The sequence below is a fragment of the Triticum aestivum genome, chromosome 1B (assembly GCF_018294505.1).
Source record: "Triticum aestivum cultivar Chinese Spring chromosome 1B, IWGSC CS RefSeq v2.1, whole genome shotgun sequence".
Lineage (NCBI taxonomy): Eukaryota > Viridiplantae > Streptophyta > Magnoliopsida > Poales > Poaceae > Triticum > Triticum aestivum.
Window position 1 is genome coordinate 617,149,632 of NC_057795.1, and position 16,945 is coordinate 617,166,576.

Sequence of the window (16,945 nt, forward strand, 5' to 3'; positions counted from 1 at the left end):
GGCAAAGACTAGATGCACTTCGTGTACAAAACGGCCAATCTCTTTCGAAGTATCAGGGTTTCATACAAAAACTCATCTGTTACAAAGGGATTTCATTTCTTTACCTGTAACTGGAGTGATATTCTAGATCAAATGCATCATCATAATAGTTGTGGAGAGAAAGTCTTCACTTTTTCTTCGCTTGTGTCCTTTGCTTATTGCGTCGTAACCATGAATAATCTTCATCGTTTAACATGGTGCTTGGGTCAGCCTTGACTTTGAAGGGAGGAATTTCGTGAAACTTTTCATAATCTTCAGACATGCTTGTCTTGCCCTCAACTCCCGCGATGTCTCTTTTTCCTGAAAGAACTATGTGGCGCTTTGGCTCATCGTATGATGTATTCGCTTCTTTATCTTTTCTTTTTCTTGGTTTGGTAGACATGTCCTTCACATAGAAAAGCTGCGCCGCATCATTGGCTAGGACGAACGGTTCGTCAGTGTATCCAAGATTGTTCAGATCCACTGTTGTCATTCAGTATTGTGGGTCTACCTATACCCCGCCTCCTGACAGATTGACCCATTTGCACTTAAACAAAGGGACCTTCAAATCATGTCCGTAGTCAAGTTCCCATATGTCCACTATGTAACCATAATATGTGTCCTTTCCCCTCTTGGTTGTTGCATCAAAGTGGACACGGGCCAGGTGCTGTGATTGCTGCTCTGCTCCCCGAAAGGATTAATTTCATCCGCGCTTAAACCAAACCATACATTTCTTGGGTCACCTGCAAACTCAGCCCAGTACTTTCTCTCGATTTTTCTCCACTGCGACCCGTCAGCGGGTGCTCTCAACTTCCCGTCTTTCTTAAGGTCCTCTCTGTGCCATCGCATCAACTTGGCATGCTCTTCATTTCTGAACAGACATTTCAACTGTGGTATTATAGGAGCATACAACATCACCTTCGCAGGAACCCTCTTCCTGGGGGGCTCGACGTCAACATCACCAGGGTCATCTCGTCTAATCTTATACCGCAATGCACCGCATACTAGGCATGCGTTCAAATCCTCGTACGTACCGCGGTAGAGGATGCAGTCATTAGGGCATGCATGTATCTTCTGCACCTCCAATCCTAGAGGGCATACGACCTTCTTTGCTGTGTACGTACTGTTGGGCAATTCGTTATCGTTTGGAAGCTTCTTCTTCAATATTTTTAGTAGCTTCTCAAATCCTTTGTCAGACACAACATTCTCTGCCTTCCACTGCAGCAATTCCAGTACGGTATCGAGCTTTGTGTTGCCATCTTCACAATTGGGGTACAACCCTTTTTTGTGATCCTCTAACATGCGATCAAACTTCAGCTTCTCTTTTTGACTTTCACATTGTGTCCTTGCATCAACAATGATCCGACGGAGATCATCATCATCGGGCACATCGTCTGGTTCCTCTTGATCTTCAGCAGCTTCCCCCGTTGCAGCATCACCGTATTCAGGGGGCACATAGTTGTCATCGTCCTCTTCTTCTTCGGTGTCTTCCATCATAACCCCTATTTCTCCGTGCTTCGTCCAAACATTATAGTGTGGCATGAAATCCTTATAAAGCAGGTGGGTGTGAAGGATTTTTCGGTCAGAGTAAGACTTCATATTCACACAATTAGGGCATGGACAACACATAAAACCATTCTACTTGTTTGCCTCAGCCACTTCGAGAAAATTATGCAGGTCCTTAATGTACTCGAAGGTGTGTCTGTCACCGTATATCCATTGTCGGTTCATCTATGTGCATTATATATAATTATGTGTGTCAAAAACCATTACAGATTCACATGGATAGATAAGTGACCAAATTAATAGAAGTTCATCATCACATTAAAACCAAAGTACATACATAGTTCTCATTGAACAATATATAGCTCGTCAGAGCATCTAATTAAATCATCCTTTGAAACTATGTAAAACCTTTCAATGCAACAACAAATGCGATCATAATCACAACCAAGGTAACAATTGATCCAACGGCATAATGATACCAAGTCTCGGTATGAATGGAATATTTTCTAATCTTTCTAATCTTTAACCGCATTGCATCCATCTTGATCTTGTGATCATCGACGACATCCGCAACATGCAACTCCAATATCATCTTCTCCTCCTCAATTTTTTTTATTTTTTCCTTCAAGTAATTGTTTTCTTCTTCAACTAAATTTAACCTCTCGACAATAGGGTCGGTTGGAATTTCTGGTTCACATACCTCCTAGATAAATAAAATCTATGTCACGTTGGTCGGCATAATTGCCATAAACAAAAAATGAACCAAATAGTTATAAAAGATAATATATACCACATCCGAATCATAGACAGGACGAGGCCGACGGGGGCGGATACCAAAACCATCGCACTATATAATAACAAACAATAATAAAAGTAAGATAATTAGAAAAGTATCTATCTAAAGTAAGAATTTCTTCTTTCAGAAAGAAGATAAGAATAAGAGGCTGACCACGATGGTGCCGGCGTCGAGGTCGGCGCGGGCGATCGGCGGCGGTGAAGACGGGGACGGGACGTGATGGACCGCTAAACCTAGACAAATCTCGGGGAAAATGGAGCTCAGAGGTCGAGTTTTGAGAGGAGAAAGCTTAACTAGTGTGGCTCGGGCATTTCATCAAACACCTCATGTGCATAGGAGGCGAGCTAAGCACCATAAAGCTCTCCCCTCGCCGGCCAGAAAAAACAGAGCAGTGTGGAGTGCTCTGCTGCCGGCGAGGGGGTATATATAGCCACCTCATTGGTCCCGGTTCGTAGCTGGAACAGGGACTAAAGGCCCTCCTTCTGTCCCGGTTCTAGGCACAAACCGGGACCAATGGTTGTGGGCCAGGAGCGAGGACCATTTGTCCCGGTTCGTGCCTAGAACCGGGACAAATGTGTCCACACGAACCGGGACAAATGCCTTCCGAGGCCCGGCCGGCCCCCTGGGCGCACGAACCGGGACGTATGCCCCCCATGGGTCCCGGTTCGTGTCAGAACCAGGACTAATGGGTTGGCCAGGCCCCAACCAAAGCCCTGTTTTCTACTAGTGCATTGGGGTGTTGATGAATGCACATAAGCGAATTAATATACCCCTGCAAAAAACGCCGGGAGGCCTCAACTGTGGGTGGCACCTTGTCATGTGTGATCTCATTGTGGACATGCCATATTCTCCACATGGTCATAAGCATGACCAGTCTCGTCGGGTCATCCAATGGGTTCAATAATGAAAATATCCACTATGGATCTGTGTTATGGATGGACTCCACATTGGGAATATTCCAGTCCAAGGCCATAGCACGCCAGAGCTCTCTTGCCAGGGGCTTCTGCACAGTGCATGGAATCCATCCTCGTGTTCCACACTACAAAGGGGGCAGATGTCAGTAATCTCAAGGTGACGCGAGGCTTTATTAGCCCAAGTAGCAAGTGAGTTGGTGACGACTCTCCAAGCGAACACGTGTACCTTTGGGGGAGCAGGGCACCCCCATATGATCTTTCAGATGGCGTGACGACCGTCCGATGCCCTGCTCGTGCCAGATGCCGATGGACGCTCGCGCTCATCCATGGCTAGGCGATAAGATGATCGAACGATGAAGATATCGTTCCTCTTCGAAGCCCATGTATAATGTCATTCATTGGGGACATGGGGCGACGTACAGATGGCGATGATGACTCGACATCCGCCGGTAGGAAGTACCGGCGGAGAAGGTCCACGCGCCAGGACCCTTCTTTGTCCATGAGCTCTGCCGCCCTCCTCAAGCGGCACGTACCCTGTGGGGTGATAGGTTGGCGCGACGGCTCCCTCGGCAGCCACCTATTGCACCATATGTGAATGTCCCACCCATAACCGACGCGCCATATGCTGCCCTTTTTCAAGAGCTCGAGGCCATGCTGAATTGCATGCCACATCGGAGAGGCGTACCCCGCGAAGACCCTATCTTCGAGGTGCCCATCATGATAGTAACGCACCTTGAGGACCTGCACACACAAGTTATTGGGATTAGTTAGAAGACGCCGGTCCTGTCTCGCTAGGGGAGCCTGGTTGAAAAGGCGGAAGTCCCTGAATCCCAATCCACCTTTGCTTTTCTGTGCTTGAATCTTCGGCCATGCGAGCCAATGTGTTTTCTGCTTGCCTTCCAAAGTCCCCCACCAAAAGTTCCGGATCATTATGTTTAGATCATCACAGACTGACATAGGTAATTTGAAACCCCCCATAATATAAGTAGGGATGGCCTGAGCTACTGCCTTGATCATAGTCTCCTTGCCAGCAAGAGAGAGGGTGTCATCCCACGCAATAATCCGTTTCAGCTGCCGGGATTGCAAACTCTGAAATTTGCCTCGTGACATGCGACCTTCGGGCGTAGGGAGGCCTAGGTTTTTTTTTCAAATGTAACTGTACCTACACGATGTAAGTGTTTTTTCCACATGGAAGCTGTGTCCTGAGAGCACACATGTATTTTCCAGTTCATGTAACACCTTTTTGGATCATTTGTTCTAGCAATTGGACACATTCTGCTTTAAAGGTGTATTTTGTTAGGATAATATTTTGGGAATCTCTTGGAAGAGACACTTCTTAGTTTGATGACACCAATTTCAAAAAACTGTTTTCATAGAAAAGAGTGTATAGATAGTTATGTGCATCAATCAATGCAGAGGTCGAAGGTCTAGCGTCCTTTTCGAAAAAGAGAGTGTATAGTTTCATTTTTATTCACACCCATCAAGCATTCCAGAAACATTATTTAGTCTTGAGATATTCTAATTGTGGTTCATTTTGGTTTCAGATCACAAATACTGAATCTTTGATTGTAAACTACCAGCAATATACACAATAAACTTAAGTACTGACTTTAGATTTTGCAGTTACAAATTACATACACCACCTTAAGGCGTATGCTTAGTTTGCAGTTCGTGAATTGTGTTGTACTATCATTTTATATATTTCTGTGGAAAAATAGCCATGAAAACAGGCAAACGTTGGTTACCCAAAAAGAAGCTGATTGAAAAGCTAGATTATCATAATTCACCTTAATGACAAACACAACTTAAGCTAATGAGTTGATGTCTTGTTCTGACCTAGGTGTGTGCGTGTGTGCATGTTTTTTGTTAGATCAATTTTCCAATCCATATAACATACATTGGGTCAACATGCTGCAGGTACAAAATCATCTGATTTTGAATGATTTGCACAAATTGATTGATCAGTCCTTAGGTACTGCTTACCAACAAGAAATACATGAATGTATTGAGTTAGCTCTAAATTGTGCTGAAAGTGACGAGAACAAAAGGCCTAACATAGGCCAAATATCACTGAAGCTTGCTCAAATAGGAGAAGGAAAGGTAAGAAAACCATTGTTGAGGAGTAATGCGAGCATACAAGCAGCAGATCAAAATGAAGAGTCATCCAAAGATGAACTTGAGAACAAGGTTACATCAGAACATTTACTGGTATCAGACGTCCTTTCGGCGTCACTAAATAATGTCTAATACATGGCATTTTGTTCTAATTCCTAATACGAAGTCATTTGATACCAAGCAGGTGATAAAGTATAATAATACATTAGCAGCAAGTAAGGAATCAACAAGCCTGGAGGACCAGCAACATGGTAAAATCAATAAATTCCATCCCATATTTCTAAATACATGACGCTTAGGGCATGATGACTTATGCAATTTCGACCGCTACTTTCTATATGAATATTTTAGTAAATAATAGCAAGATTAAGATATCTAAAATGGGTTTTCTCAACAAGTATATTAATACTACTAGTAGCTAGTTTATGCTTACTAGTCCGAATATTTTGTTACATATTACACCCTCCATTTCATAATATAAGGTGCACTATGATTTTGTTAAGAATAATGGTTTGGTCAACAATTACTTTAGGAGACCCGCTTCGGTACACCCCCCCCCTCACAAAACGTATAAAGGGCAATATAGACCTTTGTTATTTGTATGTATAGTGGGTCGCCAGCTGAACGTATACGCCGTATGGCCCAGCACTAAACCTTTGGTACCGAAGGTGATAACCATTGGGACATCCCAACTCTTGTGTCCACGTACTTCTTTCGCCCTTCATATCGCAAGTTCTTTTTTTTTTTTTGAGAAACCCTTCTTATGGCAAGTATATATAAGGCTAATAAAAAAACATGCGCCATTTCTTTGTTCGGCCCACTGGGAATCTTAACCCGTCTGATCTTCTGTTCGGCCATTTTTGCTCGCTTTTTTTTCGTTTATATTTTTCCATTTTTGTTTTCTTTTCATAATTCTCAATTTTTTTTATAAAATTCGTTAACGTTTTCCATTTTCATGAACTTCTTCTCAAACTTCATGAACTTATTTTCAAATCCATGAACTTTTTAAAATTAGTAAAACATTTATAATTCATGAAATTTATTTTCATGTTACTGAACTTATTTTCAAATTCATGATTTTTTAATATATATTTTAAAAAAATCACATTTACATTTTTTTCAAATTCATGAAATTTTATAAATTCGTGAACATTTTCAAATTTCATAAAAATATCAAATTCGTGATTGTTTTCAATTTTTGTGCTTTTTTATGAAATTGATGAACTTTTAAAAATTTCATGAACTTTGTTCAAAATCTGTGAACATATTTTTGCAATTTCATGACCTTATTTTTAAATTCAGGAACTTTTCTCATATTCATGAAATGTTATCAACTTTTTACGGACATTTTTATAGTACGTACTACATCCAGTTCAAGTAGAGAGTGTTTAATGTTTTGTGGCACTGCAAAACATTTAAACTTCAATGAAAAACTTCGTGCTTAATGTTAAACCTTTTTTTAAAAATATTCATGACCTTAAGGACATCACCGACGCAAAAATAATAATTAAACTTCGAATACAAAACAATTATTTTAAAACAAACACTTTTTAGATGTGTGAACAAATTTAAAAAAGTGAGCATTTTTTGAAAACGGAAACATTTTCCCACAATCATGTTCAGAAATAGACCATGTTCAACGGATTTGGTTAGGCTAGAAGGGTCCGTGTGAGAGCATAGTTTTTTCAACATCCGTCAAATGACCCCAATTTTTTTCCATGAACCTATATGACCAATTAAAGGCATCATGCCAAGTTATTTTTGTTTTCAAGTATTTTTGTATTATCTAGAGTCTTCTCGATAAAAAAAAGGCAGATATATGATCGGATGTTTCACAACTTGCATACGATGTTGGAAATCGTTCAAACCTGGCAGTGATGCCTTCAATGGGCATTCCCACCTTCCCAAACTTGGGGTTATTTCAAAAAGCTCATTGGATTCAAAGAAACTTAATTGATTTGAAAAAAAAAGCTCATCAATTTTGAAAAAGAGTTCACAATTACAAAAAAGTTCTTTCATTTTGAAAGCATTCATGCAAAATTTGGAAAAAAGTTCATCAATTTTCAAAAAAATGCTGAATTGAAAGAGATAGTTCACGAATTTTAAAAAATCATCAATTTTGGGAAAAAAGTTCACTGATTTTGAAGAAAATTTCACGACTTTTTTTAAAACTCATTGTTTCAGAAAAATCACGAATTTTAAAAGTTCGCGCATTTAATAAGAACGAAAAGGGAAACAAAAAAAGAAAATTAAACAGGAAACAGTCGTTTTTTCCAGTGTTGTATTTTAATTGTTGAAAAACAGATGTAGAGCATGAGGTTTGATTACCCAGTTGGTTAGCGCGGTACTTATAAATCTGGAAGGGTCGGGGTTTGAATCCTCTGGGACACGTGTTTTTTTGCCTTTCTAAAAATTATTAAAAGGATGAATGGGCCGGCCCAGCTTGGGAGGATGTGTGCGCCTTCCATACACAACGTATAGTATACGCCGGGTTCTTCTAAAAACGGTGATTAAAAAAAGTATGACAATCGTGTCCTTTATTATGAAGAGGTATGGGCTAATCTGAGCCGTCCTGTGTTTAGGGGGGGTGTACCGAAGCAGAAGTGTTAGAGATATAAGAGACATTTTAACCTCTCTTCTCAATAATTATATGCCAGATGTAAGTCTGACATGGAGTGGTAAGAGAGGGCGACAAGACGGAGCACTGGAGGAGGCCTTCCACCCTAACCAGGGTTCTTCACACAAGCCAAAGATGGAGGCCATAAATTCTGGAAGTACAGCAACCTGCAACTACCTCTACATAGATGCTGCTCCAGCTAATGCGGGTGATCACACGTCAGTTGAGTCCATTCAAAGTGACCTCCTTGACTTCACGCTCGATTTCGATGCGATATATGAAGAAGAACCTAGTTGTGAGGAACTTGACTCAACCACTGTATCCACAAAGCAAGAGAAGGAAACAAAGAAAGCCTTGAAACAAATATACGAAGCTCTCCGTGACGTCCTCCCACATCAGATTGCAGAATTCAGTGGTTTTATCAAGGAGATGGTGAACGGAGTTCTTGCTAATGGTGGTGAGTACACACCTTCTGATGAATTGCAGGCCGGTTTAATGGAGCTTGTTGCGCTTTCGAAGGATGAAGACGCAATGAAAAGAGCAAAGGATCGAGCAGCCCGGAGGACAGAGATAAATAAGATGAAATCCCAGTGCGCCAAGTTCAAGGCCACCATGCAAGAACATGCAGTCGAAGCGAAGAAGCTGGCCATGCAACAAACCCAACTGAAGAAACGGAAGGAGGCCCTCCAGTCAGAGCTGGAGAAAATCGAGTCGAGGCTGAAGGATCTTCCAGCCTCCATCGCCCAGGAGAAGAGCATAGGGATGGCGGCACAGGCTGAAGGGATAACACTAGCGGAGCAGGTGCTAAACGAAGAAGCCGAGATTGGCGACACGTCTGCTGATGAAGCGCTGCTAGCTCGGGTGCAGAGAGTCCAGAAAGGCGTGTGCGCCCAGCTGGAGGGTATCCTCCAGAAATCATAAACCGGCCGGCTACACCTTATCTGCTGTTTCAAATAAATCTACGGGATTTGCTTTTAATCATTGTCATTGAATTTCTGTGTGTATTGAGTGAAACTTTTATGTATAATTATGCAGCTACCTGCTACAGTACAATTAAAGGTTTTCCATTTCATATGTGATATTTTTAAAGGTCATTCCTACAATATTCCAGCCTGTTGATTCCAGATCGGACGACACAACTTTATTCCCAAGGGAAGTGTTACGGTGGTTGGCAAGTACCACCAAGTCCTTTCAGGTACTTGCGCCATTGATTTTGGACACTGTTATCTCCCGACCGTTCGGTCTGGGAGAGCCCCAGACTGAACAAGTCGTTCTTTACCGGGGAGCCAATTGATCAAACATGGCTATTTTTTGTAATAATACATTTTTTAATTAATTTTCATAAATATTATGCCGGATACAACATTTTCACAAATAATACACCGTCGGCCCTCTGCTGGCTGACTGGGCCTAGTCAGCCCACAGCAGGCCGATTGGGCCTAGTCGGCCAACAGCAGGCAGACAGCTGGCCCGCCTGCCATGTGTCGGCCGCGCACTGGCTAGGCCACGTCGCGAGGGGGAGAGAAGGGGCTGTCGGCTGTCGTCGCGGGCTGGTCACGGGCCGCCCCTATCAGCCCGCTGTGGACCGATCGGTCTGCTGCTGGCCGACAGGGTGCCGGCCCCACATTGCGCGGCTGGCCCGCTCCCTTTCTTTTGTCCCTCCTTCCCACACGCGAGCTGTGAGCTCCTATGGTCTTCTTTTGTTCTTTCTTTCTCCACTCTCTACACGAAAATGCCTCCAATTTCTACACCAAAATGAGCCAGTTTTTTGCGAATTTGGCACCATGAATGGGTTATACTTAGTTAGGGGAGCCAAAAGAGACCTCGATGTGCTGATGGGGTAGCTCGTGGTGGTCGCGGTGAGCATTTTGGTGGAGTTTTTTTCCAGCTCATTGGTGGAGGATGTTGCGGCGGTGGAGATGGAGGTGGTGGTGGTGAAGTTAGGGCAGTGTGGTGGAGGTGGTGGAGGTGAAGCTCCGGCAGTTTGGTGGAGTTTCCGGCTCCGATTCCGGTGATTGAAGGCCGCCGTTCGTCGTTCGCACGCACGCTTCAAGGGTATATTTCAACAAACATTTTATTTTTCGTAGGTGCTCTGGTAGTATTCGTTAATATGTTTTGATGTGAAATAAATTAGGTGTGCGATTATTGTTATTTGCTCCGGTAGTATACATAAACATATTTAGATGTCAACTAATTAGTTGTGTAAAAATTTGTAGTTGCTCCGGTAATATTCCGTACTATATGTGGATGTCAAATATTTAGGTGTGTCAGTATTTGGAGTTGCTTCGGTAAAATCCGTAATATATGTAGATGACAAATATTAAAATCTGTCAATATTCATAGTTGCTCCAGCAAATATTCGTAGTATATTTGTAGGTGTGTGAATTGTATTAGTTGCTCCGTTAATATTCCCTAATATATAGCTAGCTAATATATAGACATGTCTAATATTTATTAGTGCGGATATTTTAAGTTGTTGCTTAATAGTTGTATTTCGTTGTTGAAAAAAAATTAGGTGAGCCGAGATGTGTGATGTAGTGAAGTTCATATTTTACTACGGTCCTGGTACTGTCCAAACAACTGAGATGGGAGCTGATCTGAGTGAATTTACTCACACCGAGGTGGAGCGCACCTCAAACATGGTTTGTCTGTCAGTTAGAATGGATTGCGGCAAGTTTAGGTCTTGATACTGAAACACACACCGTCGGTGTTCATGCATTGTGGACACGGTCAAGTTCAATAATTTACTTTTATTTGAGGCCAATAGAGCGAGACTCTGATTGGGTGCGGTGGATACAAGGTTGTGAACGCAGGGGATGCAATCATGTTGCTTTAGTGCTTCTCGTCGTGAAGGAGGTCACTGCACATGAAGGCGAGGGTGGCTATGATCCTGGGCAGAGCTGTGGAGGGAGGCAGTTATCTATGTCAAATGCTGGAGATGATGGTTACAAACCAGGACAGAGCAGTCAGGTAGAAGGAGGAAATGCTGATGGTTACAAACCAGTGTAGAGTAGTCAGGTAGAAGGAGGAAATGTTGATGGTGATTACAGTGGCGAGGTGGACGCTGACGAGGTCGATGGGCACATGTAGGACCAGATGGAAGAAGAAGACACCGATGTTGATAGGGGTCATGCTGATGATTCTGACAAGTCGGATGAAGAAAAAAATGTAGAGGAGGTCCCGAATCCTGCGTCATGGAATCATGACTTCTCATCTGCAATGATCGTGAACGATGGACATGATTCTGCCTGGCAATATCAATAGAACAATATTGTGACGGGTGCTATGTATCCCAACAACCAAGCCCTGAAGGATGCAATAATTAATTGGGCAATGTCCATGCAAAGGGTTTTCACAGCTCGGGTGTCAAGTCAGAAATACCTGACAATGGTATGCAAGAATGCAGATTGTCTCGCCAGGGTGCACGGCTATCTCGATGCAGAACCCGGAAGCGGTGTCGGTGTCAAAACCGGCGGATCTCGGGTAGGGGGTACTGAACTGTGCGTCTAAGGCTAATGGTAACAGGAGACTGGGGACACGATGTTTACCCAGGTTCGGGCCCTCTCGATGGAGGTAATACCCTACTTCCTGCTTGATTGATTTTGATGATATGAGTATTACAAGAGTTGATCTACCATGAGATCGTAGAGGCTAAACCCTAGAAGCTAGCCTATGGTATGATTGTTGTTGTGTCCTACGGACTAAACCCTCCGGTTTATATAGACACCGGAGGGGGCTAGGGTTACACAGAGTCGGTTAGAGAGAAGGAGATCTATCATCTGAATCTCCAAGCTTGCCTTCCACGCAAGAAGAGTCCCATCCGGACATGGGACGAAGTCTTCAATCTTGTATCTTCATAGTCCAACAGTCCGGCCAAAGTACATAGTCCGGCTGTTCGGATACCCCCTTATCCAGGACTCCCCCAGTAGCCCCCGAACCAGGCTTCAATGACAGTGAGTCCGGCGCGCAGATTGTCTTCGGCATTGCAAGATGGGTTCTTCTCCAAATCCAGAGTACCTGTTGTGGCGAACAGTGTCCGGCATCCATCAATGTCGTACTCCTCGGCTTCTGTGTTTCAATAATGGCTATCTCCACGTGCCAAGTGAATACGAGAAGTCGGGGCATTTTTACATTTTCCACCCTGACCCTGTAAGCCAACCGCCTATTTGAGGAGACGGGGATCCTCATATCCAAATCACACAATCTTCCTCCCAGCAAGCATTCAACAGAGCGGGCCCGGGAAAAGCCATTCCATCATGGCCGGCCGCCGAAGCTCCTCCTCTCGCACCCCTAGCTCTAAGCCAGGCGATTGGGATAAGTGTTTTGTCCCTCATAGCCGATTAGTGGAGTTGCAGACCCAAGGGTTCCTCCCACCTGCATACATGGTCCCCATCCGAGCCGGACTAGCCACCTATAATGGCGGGGAGCAGGCGGAGACTTTTCCGAACCCATCTAGAGGGGAGCGGATATGCCCTGTCCCGTATTTGCTGAGGTGGCTTGGGTTTCCAATCCACCCATTCCTCCGCGGGATCCTGGAGTTCTATGGTCTCCAGCTGCACAACTTCACTCTTGCCTCCATACTGCACATCGCAGGGTATGTTGCCTTCTGCGAGCTCTTCCTGGGCTGCGAAGCTCATTTCGAGCTATGGAAGAGGCTATTCTGCCTCGTCCCTCGCAATCAGGAGAGATCTATATATCAAGTGGGGGGAGCCGAAATATGGCGCATCGCCCAGGCCGGATACTTGTCCGGCACTCCAAAGAAGGCATCCAAAGATTGGCCCTCGGAGTGGTTTTATGTAGATGACGTTCCCTTTCCGAACCCAGTCCGGACAGGCCTTCCTGAGTTTACCAACGCGCCGCTGAAGAAACGCCAAAACTGGCGCCCGCGGAGCCTCCAGGAGGAAGACGACAGAGAGCGTCCTCTATCTGATGGGTGCTACGTCTTAAGCTAGCGTTGGTTTTCCCCGAAGAGGAGAGGGTGATGCAGCAAGTGTAGCGTAAGTATTTCCCTCAGTTTTTGAGAACCAAGGTATCAATCCAGTAGGAGGCTCCTCAAAAGTCCCACGCACCTACACAAACAAACTGAGAACTCGCAACCAACGCAATAAAGGGGTTGTCAATCCCTTCACGGCCACTTGCGAAAGTGAGATCTGATAGAGATAGTATGATAAGATAAATATATTTTTGGTATTTTTAATATAGATGCAAGAAAAGTAAAGATGCAAATAAAAGTAGATTGAAAGCAAATATGATAAGAGATAGACCCGGGGGCCATAGGTTTCACTAGAGGCTTCTCTCGAGAGCATAAGTATTACGGTGGGTGAACAAATTACTGTCAAGCAATTGATAGAAAAGCGAATAATTATGACGTTATCTAGGCATGATCATGTATATAGGCATCACATCCAAAACAAGTAGACCGACTCCTGCCTGCATCTACTACTATTACTCCACACATCGACCGCTATCCAGCATGCATCTAGAGTATTAAGTTCATAAGAACGGAGTAACGCATTAAGCAAGATGATATGATGTAGAGGGATAAACTCATGCAATATGATATAAACCCCATCTTGTTATCCTCGATGGCAACAATACAATACGTGTCTTGCAACCCTTTCTGTCACTGGGTAAGAACACCGCAAGATTGAACCCAAAGCAAAGCACTTCTCCCATGGCAAGAAAGATCAATCTAGTAGGCCAAACCAAACCGATAATTCGAAGAGACTTGCAAAGATAACTCAATAATACATAAAAGAATTCAGAGAAGATTCAATTAATAACCATAGATAAATCTGATCATAAACTCACAATTCATCGGATCTTGACAAACACACCGCAAAAAGAGATTACATCGAATAGGTCTCCACAAGAGAGGGGGAGAACATTGGATTGAGATCCAAAAAGAGAGAAGAAGCCATCTAGATAATAACTATGGACCCGTAGGTCTAAGGTAAACTACTCACAACTCATAGGAGGGGCAAGGATGTTGATGTAGAGGCCCTCCGTGGTTGATTCCCCCTTCGGTAGAGTGTCGGCGAAGGCTCCAAGATGGGATCTCGCGGATACAGAAGGTTACGGTGGTGGAAATTGTGTTTCGTGGTGCCTCTGGATGTTTTTGAGGTCCGTAGGTATATATAGGAGGAAGAAGTACGTCGGTGGACGCCCGAGGGGCCCACGAGACAGGGGGCACGCCCTACAGGGGGGCCCCTCCTATCTCGTGGGGCCCTCGAAGCTTTCTTGACTTGCACTCCAGGCTCTCCGGATCAGATTTGTTCCAAAAATAACGCTCCCGAAGGTTTCATTCCGTTTGGACTCCGTTTGATATTCCTTTTCTTCGAAATACTGAAATAGGCAAAAAAACAGCAATATGGGTTGGGCCTCCGGTTAGTAGGTTAGTCCCAAAAATGATATAAATATGTAGAATAAAGCCCATAAGCATCCAAAACAGGCAATATAATAACATGGAACAATCAAAAATTATAGATACGTTGGAGACGTATCAAGCATCCCCAAGCTTAATTCCTGCTCGTCCTCGAGTAGGTAAATGATAAAAAGAGAATTTTTGATGTGGAATGCTACCTAGCATAATTCATAATGTAATTTTCTTTCATTGTGGCATGAATGTTCAGATCCAAGTAATACAAAATAAAAGTTCATATTGACATAAGAAATAGTAATACTTCAAGCATACTAAGCAAGTAATCATGTCTTCTCAAAATAGCATGGCCAAAAGAAAGTTATCCCTACAAAATCATATAGTCTGGCTAAGCTCTATCTTCATCACACAAAGTATTTAATCATGCACAACCCCGATGACGAGCCAAGCAATTGTTTCATACTTTAATAATCTCAAACTTTTTCAACTTTCACGCAATACATGAGCGTGAGCCATGGACATAGCACTATATGTGGAATAGAAAGGTGGATGTGGAGAAGACAAAAAGGAGAAGATAGTCTCACATCAACTAGGCGTATCAACGGGCTATGGAGATGCCCATTAATAGATATCAATGTGAGTGAGTAGGGATTGCCATGCAACGGATGCACTAGAGCTATAAATATATGAAAGCTCAACAAAAGAAAACTAGTGGGGTGCATCCAACTTGCTTGCTCACGAAGACCTAGGGCATTTTGAGGAAGCCCATCATTGGAATATACAAGCCAAGTTCTATAATGAAAAATTCCCACTAGTAAATGGAAGTGACAACATATGAGACTCTCTATCATGAAGATCATGGTGCTATTTTGAAGCACAAGTGTGGTAAAAGGATAGTAGCATTGTCCCTTCTCTCTTTTTCTCTCATTTTTTATTGGGCCTTTTCTCTCTTTTTTATGGCCACTTTTTTTATATTTCGTTCGGAGTCTCATCCCGACTTATGGGGGAATCATAGTCTCCATCATCCTTTCCTCACTGGGACAATGCTCTAATAATGATGATCATCACACTTTTATTTTTTTACAACTCAACAATTACAAGTCGATACTTAGAACAAAATATGACTCTATATGAATGCCTCCGGTGGTATACCGGGATATGCAATGAATCAAGAGCGACATGTATGAAGAATATGATGGTGGCTTTGCCACAAATACGATGTCAACTACATGATCATGCAAAGAGCAATATGACAAAAGTAATGTGTGTCATATGAACGGGACGGTGGAAAGTTGCATGGCAATATATCTCGAAATGGCTATGGAAATGCCATAATAGGTAGGTATGGTGGCTGTTTTGAGGAAGGAGTAAGGTGGGTGTATGGTGCCGGCAAAAGTTGCACGATACAAGAGAGGCTAGCAATAATGGAGGGGTGAAAGGAGTGCGTATAATCCATGGACTCAACATTAATCAAAAGAACTCATATACTTGTTGTAAAAATTTAGAAGTCATCAAAAACCAAAGCACTACACGCATGCTCCTAGGGGGATAGATTGGTAGGAAAAGACCATCACTCGTCCCCGACTACCACTCATAAGGAAGACAATCAATAAATAAAATTGTGCTCCAACTTCATCACAAAGCGGTTCACCATACGTGCATGCTACGGGAATCACAAACTTCAACACAAGCATTCTTTAAATCCATAATCACCCAACTAGCATGACTTTAATATTACTACCTCCATATCTCAAAACAATTATCAAGCATCAAATTGATCATAGCATCCAATTCACTTTCTATGATAGTTTTTATTATACCCAACTTGGATGCTCATCATTCTAGGACCAAATTAAAACCATAGCAAATACCATGCTGTTCTAAGAGACTCTCAAAATAATATAAGTGAAGCATGAGAGACTAGCAATTTCTATAAAATTAATCCACCACCATGCTCTAAAAGATATAAGTGAAGCACTAGAGCAAAAACTATCAAGCTCAAAAGATATAAGTGAAGCACATAGAGTATTCTAGCAAATTCTAATCAAATAGGCTTCTCCAAAAAGGTGTGTTACAGCAAGGATGATTGTGGTAAACTAACAAGCAAAGACCAATATAATACACGACGCTCCAAGCAAAACACATATCATGTAGCGAATAAAAATATAGCTCCAAGTAAAGTTACCAATGAACGAAGACGAAAGAGGGGATGCCTTCCCGGGGCATCCCCAAGCTTAGGCTTTTGGCTATTCTTGAATATCTTGGGGTGCCATAAGCATCCCCAAGCTTAGGCTCTTGCCACTCTTTATTCCATAGTCCATAAAAGCTTTACCCAAAACTTGAAAACTTCACAACACAAAACTCAACAGGAAATCTTATAAGCTCCGTTAGTGAAAGAAAACAAAACCACCACATAAGGTACTGCAATGAACTCATTATTTATTTATTTTGGTGTTAAACCTACTGTATTCCAACTTCCTTATGGTTTATAAACTAATTTATTAGCCATAGATGCATTGAAATAAGCAAACAACACACGAAAAACAGAATCTGTCAAAAACAGAACAGTCTGTAGCAATCTGTAACTAACGCAAACTTAT

The 16,945-nt window shown here is 42.8% G+C and overlaps 1 protein-coding gene across 2 annotated transcripts in view; it reads left to right on the top strand.

The window, feature by feature from the left end:
- Nucleotides 1-9,062, top strand: part of LOC123142663 (serine/threonine-protein kinase 10) — a 40,742-nt gene extending 31,680 nt beyond the window's left edge. The window contains exons 9-11 of one of the 2 annotated variants that reach the window (XM_044561474.1): nt 5,152-5,442; nt 5,534-5,600; nt 8,007-9,062. In XM_044561474.1, the coding sequence (XP_044417409.1) occupies nt 5,152-5,442; nt 5,534-5,600; nt 8,007-8,887 (1,239 nt within the window). In that variant the 3' untranslated portion in view covers nt 8,888-9,062. The remainder of the gene's footprint in view (nt 1-5,151; nt 5,443-5,533; nt 5,601-8,006) is intronic. The other variant, XM_044561479.1, reaches the window with a different exon arrangement.
- The last annotated feature ends 7,883 nt before the right edge of the window (nt 9,063-16,945 follow it).